Here is a 14,505-nt window from a genome sequence, read left to right on the forward strand (position 1 = left end):
AGGGTAACTAGCCATCCTCTCACGCGCACCGTTCCCTAAACACATCCAATGAAAATTTTCAGATAGACATTTTGTTCAACGTAGTAGAAAGATCTGGAAATTAGGTCTTTGAGGGTGACAACCCCCCCCCACCCCTCAGGGCAAGGGTTGTAAGTTATGCCCTGGGGGCAAATAAGGTTTTTATTGAAAGCGTTGTCGTAGAAACGTCAAAAGGGCTCAATTGATCGGAAATTGAAAGGGCTAGTGCCTTTTTTAATAGTTGAAAGTGATGGGAGAGCGACTAACGCCCCTCTCACACCCACTATTTTCCAAATCACACCCAATCATAATTTATAGATAGTCATTTTTATTAACATAGTTGGAATTTCTTGTAATTATGCCATATAGGATGAAAACCACCCTCACAGCCCTTAGGGTAAAGGTTGTAACTTATGCCCTGGGGACATATAAGGTGTTTATAGAAAGCATTGTCGTAGAAACTCAAAAAAGGCTCATTCAATTGGAAATCGAAAGGCCTTGTACCCTTTTTAATAGTCAAATGTGATTTGAAGGCTTGAAATTTTTTGGCAAAGATCAATACGGGTATAATGTATGATTTTTTGTTCTTGTTGTTGTTTAGACCAGGGTACTTCATATCGAAGGAGTTATCTTAGGAGCTTCAAAAAGGGCTCATTTGATTGAAAATAGAAAGGGCTGATGCCCTTTCTAATAGTCGAAAGTGATTGGAGGGCAACTAATCCCCCTCCCACGCCCACCCTCCCATTATGTTTAAAAACTAAGTGTTACCATAAGATTAAATCGAAATGCACTGTGTTGATGCTAATTCCCAATAAGGCATCTCAGATGCAGTATCCCAAGAACGACTGAGGGTATTATGTTAACACTTTAGGGGCTACTTCTGCTCTTAAAATTTAACCAAGTCAAAATAGCGTAAGTGTATCCAAGCTATCAAAGAAAGTAAGCAGATTTTTTTTTGCGAATGGTATCAAGATTCCCATTTCAGGTCAACTAGAGGAGGTATGAAACTAAATTAAACACTACTTTTTGTGTCCAGATGTTTAAAAGGGTGTATGTTGTTAGAAATTGCTGAAAATTTTTCTCCAGTATACAAATAGCAGGCCAAACTATAAGGTCTTAAAAAAATGAAAAGATTTAAAGTATTATTTCTTTTTCCCTGAAAAGACTATGTCAATATAAAACGAACAGAAATTAATTAAAAAAAATTTCCACAAAATGAGTTTTTCAAAGAAACGCAAAGAACTCCACTAAACAAAAAATGAGCAAAAATAAAATCAAATAATCTACGAAGCGTGAAACTACCGCAAATCAGCATCGATGAATAAATGAAACCCAAAACGAACAGAAATTTCAATAAATAACCGAGTCAAACTCAAAACGAGTACAACTTAACATAAGTTGTGCTCAAAACCCTCTATGCCTTCCCAAGGCCAGACCATAATTTGCACTTTACTGAAAAAATACAAATGAATTTGCATTGTCAGTTTAATATACATAGGGTTTATTGATATATAGTAATCAAAATGTTAATATTACTTGATTTATTAAAGTTATATAAGTAAGAACATTTATATTTTTTTTCAGTAAAGTGCAAATTTATGTTCTGGCCATGGGAAGGCATAGGGGTTGTGAGCCCAACTTATGTTAATTTCTGCTCGTTTTGAATTTGACTCGGTTATTTATTGTAATTTCTGTTCGTTTTGGGTTTCATTTATTTATGAATGCTGATTTTGCGGTAGTTTCACGCTTCGTAGATTATTTTATTTCATTTTTGCTCATTTTTTGTTTAATGGAGTTCTTTACTTTTCTTTGAAAAAAACTTATTTTGTGGAAAAAGTTTTTTAATTAATTACAACAAGATCCGGCTACACGGTATATTTTTGAGTGAGGAACAGTTAAAGGTTAAATATAACTAACAGTTACATGGAATCTAAGCTGAAAACCTTATTTAGACGGCTAGAAACTTGTTTAAAATCTTACACAATAAAAGCATTGAAAGCGGGGTCTACTTTGTTTTAATCCCCTTCAATCTAGTAAATTGAAACAAAAGTATAACATGTTATTTTCAATTTCATTCGTAATTTGTCGCGTCATAATTAACAATGATTAATTCAAAATTAACAATGATTAATAAATATTAGTTGGCAAATAATACCTGAATATATAAAAGATCTGAAGCCAAACTGGCCAGTCAGGACACAAACAAAGAGAAAGAGAAAGATACTACAGCCATTTCTAACGATAGAGGCTTGACACAATGGGCGAGGGAAGGAATTGAAATAAAAAAACATATTCTTGCCAATCTTTCACTAAACAGAGATTCAGTAAATTTAAAGACTGATGCGATTTATAACATTCTTCTTAAAAGTGAACCAATAACTAATGAGGGTAGTAAGGTTTTAGAAAATTACCAGAGGACTAAATTAAATACAAGATCAAGGAGAATTGCAGTAGTAGAAGGAAGCAAGAGGATTATTTAGCAACTAAATAATTAATTTCATATTCATTTTGTTTTATTTTTCCAGTCGCTTCAGTGTTCTCATTGAAACAACTTTATTTAGCTGAAGTGCTGCTCAATCATAGTAGCAACAATTGCATATATAGATATTGTTTTTTTTATTTCTTGGTTTTATATTTTATTTAATTTTAGGTTAATTTAGATTTTATCTCTTAGCGTTGAAGACGCCTTGTTTTATATAGGCGAAATATCCGAGTCGTTTTAGTCTTTTCATTCTGCTGGCCGTAGTCTGGTTTGTTTCCTTCATCTTGAGAATTCTCTTTCCCATTGTTTCTGAATATATAAATATTGTTTTTAAGCTTGGGTCTTCTAAGTAGCACCATAATTCTTTTTAACGTAGAAAGAGGGGTAAATTACGACTGATAGCCAATATAGGTGTTTGAATAATCTGGACAATCAGGGTCATCGAAGGTAGGGGTTGGGCGTTGATGGGAGGAGAAGTTATTCAGTTCCGACTCCCAAAGAGGGCTTGGTTCAAGTTTTTCTATCCGGAAATACTAGGTACAAATTTATTTGTCTTTTTTTTAGTTCACTATTTTCTATGACTTCTTTTCCCATAGAACTGAATATTAGAAATCGCGTAAAGCATTTGAGTGAATAAACTAAAAATAAACCAGAAGGATTTTGCGTGCAGCTCTTCGCAACCAACATCGAGTTCAACCGCTGTGACCTGTTTCGTCTCACTACCCTATTACTAAAAAAGATAAAAGTTAGGGAAGGAGGAGATTTGTCACTGAGACTGTCATGCATCTTGAAAGCCATGATGGCATGTTTTGCCTAATATTTCCTAGCTCTAGTCCTTGGGTACATTGCTCTTATGTTTTCTCTTTTACCCCTCTCCTTTCTTTTGTTCCCTTTTGCTGTCCTTCTCTAACTCTTTCTAACCTAAATTTTAGTGCTATTGTAAAAGAAAACCAATAGATGTTTTTGCTCGTCTCTTTCAGAAAACTGGCACTGCAATTCGTGCCATCAGTCGTATGGCTAGCATGTCTTCTCGTCGAAGCTCATCTGCTTCTTCGCGGAGAACATCTCGTCTAGATAGTCTCTCTGATGAATTAGACATTAGTAATTTGGTGCAACTGGCTTCAGTACAGCTTGGAAATAAGCCCTCTAGTGCAAAAATCCCGCGAAATAATACATCCTCTATTTATTCAGAGCGAAGTGATTCCGGATACAGCGATGTTTTTAATTCCTTACCTCGACTCAGACACCAAGAGAGCATTGTAGAAGAATTTGTAGCAAATGGTGAGCTTGTCTGTGATATTGGGCATGACAATGCTAAAACAGCAAGTCAGCTGTGAATGCAGATTCTTGAAACTAGTCAGTTGATATTCTTTAACTAAATATAGTAAGAGTATTTTTATTGTCTGTATTTCCTGCTGTGAACTTTATGTTTGATATTATAGCTTTTAAATACCGTTTGTTTGAATCAAAGGAATAAATGTATAAAATTTGAAACCTTGGAATTTTGAGATTGTCCAGTTTTAGTTACGGTAATGTATTTTACTGAGTTTTGAAAGTCTCGCAGTGCTTACAGTAAAAACAGTTACGGTATTGCTTACTATGATAGCAATAGTTGAGGCAATAGCATCCCGGTATCACGGAGGAATTAGTCATGTTAGTTATAATCGCAGCTGTACCAAAGATAATGGTAATAGCTGTGGTAGAAGTAGTCGAGGTCGAAATAGTTGTGAAAGCAGTAGATGTTGTAGGAACAGTAGTAGCAGTCGTTGTAAGAATAGTTATAGGAGTGCTATAGACTCCAGGAGAAATCACTGTAAGAGTAGCTGTGGTAGAAATAATAGTTGTCTTGTGTTAAGATTAACAATTGCAGCAACAGCAGTAACAGCAGTAGTTGCAGTTATATTGGAACTAGTCAATTTCTGCATAGCTAGAATTCCATTTTTATGGGCTGGATTTCTTGTGCAGGCCTAAACATCCTAAAATACATATTCTCAATATCCTAAGGTAGGTAGACACGTTCGTATAGTCTTATCCTCGGGGGGCGGGTGCTTGTCGAGGATGGAAGTATTTGAATTGAAGACATAAGAATATAGTCTCGAAATTCTAGAGGAACAAAATAACCAAAGGCCCAAGTTTTTCGGTAACATTCTTGAATCAACCGTAAAAATTAGCACCAAAAACAATAGGGAAATACATGGAAACTTTAATAAAATGTTATAAGAATCGTAAAAAAATCTGAGATATCAGGGTGGAATGTATGAACCCGAATTTGCACCTCTGTGTATGCACCTGGTCTTGGGACGTAGACTTCCAGTTCTCTAATTGAGTAGACTAGTTTATATTGTATTATTCTGGAAAATGCTGCTTGTCCAACGTGGTAAAATGTGATTATGAAATTGATTAAAAACCAGGCATTTGCAAAGTATTTCTCTCTCATTCCTAGGGCTGTACGAATCTTAACACCTCCCGATAGGTACGTTTTTCTGGTTTTTTGAAAATTGTGATTAATATGGCTTTTGAAATAAGATTCTGGTGCCATATGAATACTCCAGTGAAGAGATGGCAAGGGGATGCCTTATAATCCACCAAGTCAGCCAAAACAGTCTTGAAACCAAATGTTTAATTTTTTTGTCCGTTGAATGATTTCTTCAAAGCTTTATTTTCTCAAATATCGTGATGCACCTTAATTTCTGCTCTAATTAATTTAATGATTGATATATTTAATTACTTGTAGTGATTAAGACTCAGTCTTGGTTACTTAAGACTGAGTCAGATAAAATATTTAAAATTAAGAACATTTTCTGAATGCACTCTTACAAGACTTGCAAGAACTGCAACACATTGCATGAATTGGGGGGTAAGGAGGTAGGACCCCTTTGGATCTCCAATTGCATAGACTAAAAGTAGGCATCTAAGAAGCCTTTGTTTGAAATTTGAAATTTATTGTTTCCACAACTTGATGCCCTTGTTTCTGGGTTTGATCGCATCACAAAACTTCCGAAGCCATACATTTTGGATTTTTAGACCAATTCGAATAAGTTGAAAATCTTGGAAGAACTGATTTAATGTGGAGTTGTCTTATTCTCAAATCCTAACAAGAATTGATGCTCAATCCATTGACAATAAATCGATTGTGCTAGAAATGCCAGGTCATTAAATTACATTTACCTGGGTCCTTCACTACAGACGACCGGTTTTCTTAACAAAGCATCATTCCAATTCATTCCTCACTTTCTATGTTTTATTAAGGAATGATGTTAACTTTAACTAATTAAAAAGGATTAGGTAAATTTTATTCTTTTATTAATGAATCAGGTGGCGCAGCGCAATAGGTAGCGTAATAGTAATACCTACGTAAAGAGTGATATGGTTTCAATGTGTTATTTATTTGTGTTATCTTTTCAGGCCACTTCGTATGGAATCTATTGTAGAAACTTTGAAGGAGACTCTTTCGATTGGGATTTGAAAGTTCCAGTGGCTTATTTAAGAGTTAGAAGGGGTTAAAAGACAACCAACCTTCCTCCGAAGCACTTTTTAGCCTTCTACCAGCATTTCTCCAACGCATTTTGAGATAGCTAATTTGTTCAAAATAGTTTAAAGGTCAAATAACCATGCCACCAGGGTTAAAAGTACCCCCATAGCCCTGGGGTAAGGGCTGTAAGTTATGCATGGTACTCATTTTTAACATATTATTGAGAAAAGAGGGCAAGTTTGATCCTGGGTCTCCAAAGCGGCTTAGGGTTTTAAGATGAAACTTGAAGGAAATGTTGAGAGGGATGCCAAACACAATCAAAACACACTATGTGCTTGCTGGTTGTCAAAAGACATCATCAGAAATATGTAGGGAATGGCCGAGGGTATTAAGCCGAAACTTCAAAGGCATGTTGAGAGATGTTGAAGAGGGATTTGAAAACAGCCAGGCCCCCCCCCCTTCCTTGTACTTTCCAGTGCCCTCTCTACTCAACGCTGATCGAAATTGAAAATTGACATTTTGTCCAAAATAGTCAAAAGGCCTTATAGTAATGCCTACAGGGATGCCATATCCCCTACAGTCCTAGGGCAATTATTGTAAATTATGTAATTTACCCATTGTGTACATTCATGATTTATCATTAGAAGAAAGAAAACATGTTTGATTCTGGGTGCATCCAATAAGGCTAAGGGTATTAAGGTGAAGCTTTGAAAAATGTTGAGTGGTAGGTTAGACTAAATTATAAGGCACTATATGCATCCAGTTTATCAAAAAGGAGGATCTGCAATATCTTAAGAACAACTGAGGGTGCTAAGTCGAAACTTTCAGGATATATTGAGGGGGGGGGAGGGTTTTGAAAAGTGGTTGGAGGGATACCAGGCCCTGTCTCATGCCTTTTTTTTTAGCTAGATTCCCTCCAAAAACATTCGATCAGATTTTCAAAATAGTCACCTTGCTGAAAATAGTCTAAATTCCAAATAACTATGCTTATGGGCATGACACAAACCCCTATAGCTTTTGCAAGGGCTACCGACTATAATCAAAACATACTGTGAGCATGCTGGTTGTCAAAAGGGCGTATCAGCATTATCTAAGCAATATATAAGGAGGGTATGCTCAGAGGGGTGTTGAAGAGTGGTTGGAACCCTTTTTATATTCCCCCTCCCCTCAACACTGATCAAAATTTTGCAAAAGCGATTTTGTTCAAAATCGTCAAAAGCCCTAGCAACTATGCCTCCGGGGATGCAATGTTCCTCACAGCCCCAAGGGCAAGGATTGTAAATTATGCTATTTGCCATTTTTGTATGCAGTATTCATCATTATAAAAAGGAGAATGTTTGATTCTGGTTTAAGTTTCTGTATTAAGTTTAAACTTTCAGGGCATTTCGAGCGGAATATTGAAAAGTGGTCGGGTAGCGACCAGTCCTTCTTCAGGTCCCATTTTTAGCTGCCCTCTCCCCAAGGATATCTGATCAAAATTTTGTAATAGCCATCTTGTTTGAAATAGTCGAAAAGACAAATAACTATGCCCCGGGGAATGACATAACCCCACAGTCCCTGGGGTAAGTGTTGTAAGCTATATAAGTTGACCTTTGTTTTATATATATAAGGTTGTTTATTGGAAAACGGGTTTGATTCTGAGTCTCAAAAAGGCTAAGGGAATTGAAATAAAGCTTTTAGAAAATGTTGAGGGGGATGTCAAGCAAAATCAAAACACATTATATGCAGGAAGTCTGTCAAAAGGGCACAACAGCAATATCTAAGGAACGGTTGAAGAAGGGCATGTTAAGAGAGAAGTTGAAAAAGGAACGAAGGGCAACCAGACCCCCTATTGCACTTTAAGATGCTCGCCTTAACGCTGATAGAAATTTTAAAAGGAAATTTTATTAAAAATAGTCACTAAGTCTAAAAATTATACCTTCAGCGATGCCAGGCCCACACAGCTCCGGGGCAAGGAATTTAAACTATGTAACTTGTCCGTTTCTTACATACAGGATTTATCATTGACAAAGGGGGGGGATGTTTGATCCTGGGTGTTTCCAAAAAGGCTAAGGGTATTGAGGTGAAATTTCAGGAAATGTTAAACTAAATCAAAAGAAACTATCTGCATCCAATTTATTAAAGTGGTGTATCAGCAATATCTTCGGAACGGGTAAGGGTATTACCTTAAAACTTTCAAGGCCAATATTTCTACTACTACTTTGGCTGTAAATGTGACTGGCTGCGACTGCAACTGTGACTACTTCTGACTGTGATAACTTGCAACTGGTACTACATCTACTTGTGACTACTTTCATGTTATGTTGAGAAATATGTCGAACAAAACAAAAACACACTAGGTGCTGAAAAAGAATTATATTACAGATATTTTATTTTATATTTGCAACATTAAAAAGAAAACAAAATAGTAAAACAGAATCTTGAACTGCTGAGTTTCTAGGAATTAGTATCATTGTACATTAGATATTCAGTTTATTTTCATGGAGTCTTTCAAGTCATCTTGATTTTGATGGTGATCTATTTTATTTGACGTCCTTGTTTTGAAAAATAAAGCACACTATTCAAGATACATATAGTTTCAGTAAAACAGAAATGACGCAATAAAATCAAATCCAGGCACCCAGCTCGAACATCCTTAAAATCACAAGCTAGGTGGGGATAGTACAAAATTTCAATAACTCGAATAAACATCCGAACCTGCTCCAGGGACATCAACTCCGAGGGAAAATAAAACAAAAAGAAGCTTAATCTTTTGCTGGAGATACTCTAACGTTGTTTTTTGATATGGTGAGTGGCAGCTTAATGCAGGCCCTGAAGGGTATTCCAGACAAGACAAAAGCTATCAGGGAGTTACAGTCAGACCGGAGTGATCACAGTATATATAATAGCAGTATGATCTTTCTTTATCTCACCCATTATAAAAACCCGGACGAAGGTGCGATTGCTCCAGAGAATGTATAAAGATCTTTTTCACGGGTAGACAAGTCAGATCTCTCTTGAACGCGAAACTTGGCTTCAACGTTGGAACACTAATTTTGAAGAAACTAAATTTAAATTAAATTATTCCAATACATACATGAAAATCGGTAATTAGTAGTGCAATATTATTTATTAGATGTTTTTAGGAATTAAAAATAGGTTTCGAAGTCTCAAGTTGGTTTCAAAGGCATTTTAAGAAAGCTTCTGCCAAAATACGTGTTCCAGGGTAATTGGACCGCTGATGGCAGATCAAATGAGAGGAGCTGTTTGTACGCGGATTTTTGGGAAAATACCCGAATATTCGGGGATAATGCAAGTCCTGCTTGATTTCTAATCAGGCAAATCGAAATACTACACCACACGAAAAGAAACAGCTCCGACTTTGCGGTTGACGCAATAAAGAATTGTCGCAAAATTAATTTAAAGTCGACCGAACGCCACCATCTCTGCCGGCGGCGGCGCGCCTGTGGCACGCCGGCGGCGGTACAACACTTCGGCGGCGTTCGACCGGGCCTCTCGTTGGTGGCGTTTAGTCAATCCGTCGGCGCGGCGCCGGGGTCTAGTTATATTCACCTTTTGCATTATTACAGCCCACTATATATACATTTATATAAATTTATATGCAGTGTTACAGCCATACCAATTATTCTCCTTTCCTTTTTTATTCTTTAATAATAATTTCTGATCGTTTTGAGTTTGAGTTATTTTAGGCTTCTATTTCTACTAATCTTAAGTTTAATATGGCCTTTACTTTTCTTTATAAAAAAACTTTCTTTTTCGTATATATATATATATATATATATATATATATATATATATATATATATATATATATATATATATATATATATATATATATATATATATATATATATATATATATATATACGAAAAAGAAAGTTTTTTTATAAAGAAAAGTAAAGGCCATATTAAACTTAAGATTAGTAGAAATAGAAGCCTACAATAACTCAAACTCAAAACGATCAGAAATTATTATTAAAGAATAAAAAAGTAAAGGAGAATAATTGGTATGGCTGTAACACTGCATATAAATTTATATAAATGTATATATAGTGGGCTGTAATAATGCAAAAGGTGAATATAACTAGACCCCGGCGCCGCGCCGACGGATCGACTAAACGCCACCGACGAGAGGCCCGGTCGAACGCCGCCGAAGTGTCGTACCGCCGCCGGCGTGTCACAGGCACGCCGCCGCCGGCAGAGGTGGCGGCGTTCGGTCGACTTCAAATTAATTTTGCGGCAATTCTTTATTGCGTCAACCGCAAAGTCGGAGCTTTTTCTTTTCGTGTGGTGTAGTATTTCGATTTGCCTGATTAGAAATCAAGCAGGACTTGCATTATCCCCGAATATTCGGGTATTTTCCCAAAAATCTATGCGTCACCCCGAAACAAAATTTGATTCCCCAAATCCCCGAAAATCACGCAATCACGGTGTCACCCCTAGCGATTTATCACCAGTGACTTTCCCTGCCAAATATCACTTTGCATTCCATAATTTCTTCACAACTCTCTTGTTCATTAATTTTCGTCTCTTTTGTTACTTTGCATAAAAACCAGACAGATGCAATATACAATTGCAAATATTGTAATATACACTTCATATGTTGTTCTTCATATGTTGACAAAAAAAAGTATCGTCTTTATGAAATGAGTTTAAATCATTTCGAATGCAGTTCCCCAATCGTTATTTCTTACATCAGTAGTAGTCAAGAATTTTATTTTCAATTTGAATATAATTATAGAACGCATTAACTACTATACAGCTTCAGCCTTCAGTTGTATTTTGAAATTGACAGACGACAAATTGTTTCTGCAGCTGAATTGTAAATTTGCAGTTTTTTTTTTTTCTGTTTTTAGATAAGATTTTCTTAATGTTTAATACTCAATAGTTGAACCCTAATAGAAAATACAATCTTCTTTCTGAAATATTTTTACCCCCCCCCCCAAAAAACAACCCATTCTATTTAGACAATACTTAGCTATAGACTAAGCTTTTTACACGGTTGGGGAATTAAAGATTGAACCGGAAGTTATCCCAAAAATATGCTTCATAAATAAATTGTAAATTATTTCATATAGGGGGGGGGGGATAGGAGGCTATCATTTTTAAACGATAATACCTCATTTTTTTATTGCAAGCAGGGATGCCAAAAAGATAATCATTTTTTTCATTTAAAGTGGAGACAGAAGAAAATGATATCAAATTCCCTGGGAAACCATTGAAATATTTTAATAGACCCAGGGCCCCCCATTAGGACTTGTTCATTGTCTTGTGTATTTTGCAATTTCTCATAGGCTGCTGACCTAATTTGGCTTTTGTGTGTGCTCCCTTTTAATTAGATTCTTTGGATCTTATTGAATGCCACGGCAAATCTATGACTCAGTTTTTCAGTAATTTGAGGTATATATGAATAATTTCTACATTTTTTTTTTTGTATTTGTACCCCTTTACTCATACCCTCAATTTTTTTTTCAATTAGCATTGATCTTTTTAAAGTTATTTTGCGTCTTTGTTTTAAACATATAATAACCTATTTAATTATTAAGTAAACTATTTTTCTAATGAAAGCTGAGACGGTATCATCACAAGGTGGTATCCAGAGGGGGTATATAGGTCTTAAATTAAAATGAAAATATCTCGAAATTTCTTTATTTACATAAGGGATCCCAAAAATTTAATTCTTTTTTAATTTATAGTAGAAACGGCATCCTATCAGGATGGTATCCCGGGGGGGGGTAGTGAGCTATCATATTTGAATGATGATACCTCGATTTTTTTTGAAAGCAGGGGTGCCAATAAGTTATTTTTTTTTTTTTAAGCGGAGACGGTATCTTATCAATATGGTATCCAGAGGGGGGGGGGGCATAGGGAGTTATTATATTTAAGTGATAGTACCTTGATTTTTTTTTTTTTACTGAAAGCAGGGATGCCAAAAATTTGAAAAGTTGACAAAAATTAACAAGATTTTCGTGAGTTATACTTGATACAGCACTTGCATAGTTTTGGTGTCCAAAGGGGAAGGGACATATGCGTCCAACCCGTTTTTTTTCTTATTGATGAAACGGGTTTATTTTGAAAACGTTCATTCATAAGTACCAGGCAGATTCACACTAAAACGAATTGGTGTGACGAAAGCGATATTGACATCCATACCTAACGTTGCGCTCGAGTGACAATGGCAGCCTATTTGCAGTTCCCAAGCTACATTAAAATACCAGGTCATGATAAAAGTTTTTAACTTTGAAGGATCAAAGAGGAGTCTTTGACAGTCTTATGACATCAAGGTACTATATGATGCAGAGTTCTTAACTGTCAATAGGGGTTTGAGAAATTCAATCCACGCTCAAAGTATTACAAAAAATAGGCGCAAATACAACACATGTAACATTTGGAATGTTATAACACTTTTTTCAAATCTTTGAAGAAAAGCAAAAAAGGCTAAATACCCCTAACTACGCTTGAAAGTTATTTTAAAAAGAAACTCTTTGGAGATTTCCATGGAAATGACCATAGCAAAAGCTTTGAGCCTGGGCGGGGATCAAAGAAGAGGCCTTGAGCATTTTGATCACATGTGACTTATTGTTGCAACTTTCTTAAATTTGGTAATTTTTGTGAATATTTGGTGATCAAAGCTTAAACTTAGTAACTCATACGAAGTGTCCTAACATTCTGCTTGGATTAAAAGTCACGAACTAGGATGAAAATCCCAACATCTTCCTGGAGCTACTTTAGTGTCTGCATATTATTTTATTTGGTTACATTTAAAATAGACTGGTTTTTCTTTTTTTACCGAAGAAAATACCGGGCACTTCATTTTTCTTCACACCGAACACCCCATTGAGCATTTTATGTGCATTTGTATCTGACGCGTTCTCATATAAACCGTTCATCATGTATTTTTCAATTTGATAAATTTACTCCTTTTAGATTAAGTTTATAATTTGACTGATATTAAGTATTTATCTGTTAATAATTTGGAATGAATCCCCAAAAGAAAAATGAATAATATCCAAAAAAGCAGCCAAAACCAATAAAAAAGCAGCAGTTTAGCCTTAGCCTACATGACATATATTCCATAAAGAAGCCAAAAAACTTTAAAATGCAGTTTTTTATAATTGTTATGAAAAACCAGTTTTTAACGCAAGAAGGCTTTTTAGCAATCCAAAAGAGCAAAAAAAAACAAAAAAAAAAACTATAACAATGTTACCTATTTCAACTATTTTAAAGGCTACAGAACAGATGACAAAGGTCATTATGAGAAAATTAATCTTTGAAGTTCAACGTTTTGTTCAAAGTATTTACCCAGGTAACTGACGAATTTTGTGATAAGGTATTCGAAGTTTTGTATGCAGTAACGCCCGATGAAAAAAAACTGCTAATATTGACAACTATTGATTTTAAGAATACACAGCTAATAGATCCTTTAACCACTCATATTATGCAAGGGTTCTGAAACGTCAGAGCCATTACGTTTCTATCAAATTTCTACTTCTCTTGATGAATAACGAAGAAGACCAGTTTCCAGCAAACGACTTGTGAATTTTTGAACTCATGAATAGGCTCGATTCTATTGTAAATTTAAGCTGTGATTTGAGAAAGACTGATGAAAACATTAATATTTGCGGTCAACATTGATCGTGCCGGCGGCGTGCCGCCGACATCATACCGGAAGCGCGCCGCCGACATCTTACCGGCGGCGCGGCGTGGCGCGCTATGTTTGGCCCCGCCGCCGCCGGTCTTCCCTCATCGGCGCGGCGCCGGGGTCTAAACATAATATTGGTTTAAGAATGGAAAGAAAGACAAAGAATGAATTTACAACGATAATCAAGTTAAAAATAAGTTTTATTTGAACAATGCCATAAAGCGATGACATTTGATTATGATATTTGGTGCTTCGCATTGATATTTCAGTTTTAAAAATTTTATCAATTTTTTCTCAAAGGGAAATTACGTGGTGGGCATGAATGTAGGTTTGCAGCTAAATTAAATATAGTCACTTCCACTTTTCACATATGTTTATTGATATTGGTTTGATTTTTATTGTCTGTAGTACTGTGGCAATTTTTACGACAGCAACCAATAATTAGAACCCAAGTCCTAAAATTGGTCTCAATCAGGAACCCTTATCGTTATCTAAATTCACAAAGTGCAAAGATTTTCAAACAGAGGTGTTTATTGTTTAAAGTTCAGGAAAGGTCTGCCCATTTCATACGAAAACATTGGTTGAAAACGAAACTAGTCTTATCTAGAAAATAAATATCGTAGAAAATAAATATCACGACGTGAAAAAAAAATTATAACCCATCCCGTGGCGGAGCCCGAGGGGGGGGGGAGAGGGCGCGGGGGGCCCCCTAAAGTTATCAAAAGTTGTGTAATTTAACTAATTAACGCAAGTTTGCATTAATGAATCTTGCTCCTAACTTAATTTTATTGCATCAACCTAATTTGCGCCCCCCCCCTACTCAATCATTGATCTACCGCCGAAACCATCAAATATCGTCCCCCAGCTATTAGAAGAAAAAAAATTACTTTT

The 14,505-nt window shown here is 35.7% G+C and overlaps 1 protein-coding gene across 5 annotated transcripts in view; it reads left to right on the top strand.

Moving 5' to 3' along the window:
• LOC148946069 (myosin light chain kinase, smooth muscle-like) overlaps positions 1-3,988 on the top strand; it is a 289,632-nt gene extending 285,644 nt beyond the window's left edge. For all 5 annotated transcript variants that reach the window (XM_089098047.1, XM_089098049.1, XM_089098051.1 and 2 more), the window contains one exon: positions 3,481-3,988. In XM_089098047.1, coding sequence (XP_088954173.1) covers positions 3,481-3,837 — 357 coding nt within the window. In that variant the 3' untranslated portion in view covers positions 3,838-3,988. The remainder of the gene's footprint in view (positions 1-3,480) is intronic.
• The last annotated feature ends 10,517 nt before the right edge of the window (positions 3,989-14,505 follow it).

Source organism: Artemia sp. Qi Xiang Cuo, chromosome 12 (genome assembly GCF_049724085.1).
Source record: "Artemia sp. Qi Xiang Cuo chromosome 12, ASM4972408v1, whole genome shotgun sequence".
NCBI lineage: Eukaryota > Metazoa > Arthropoda > Branchiopoda > Anostraca > Artemiidae > Artemia > Artemia sp. Qi Xiang Cuo.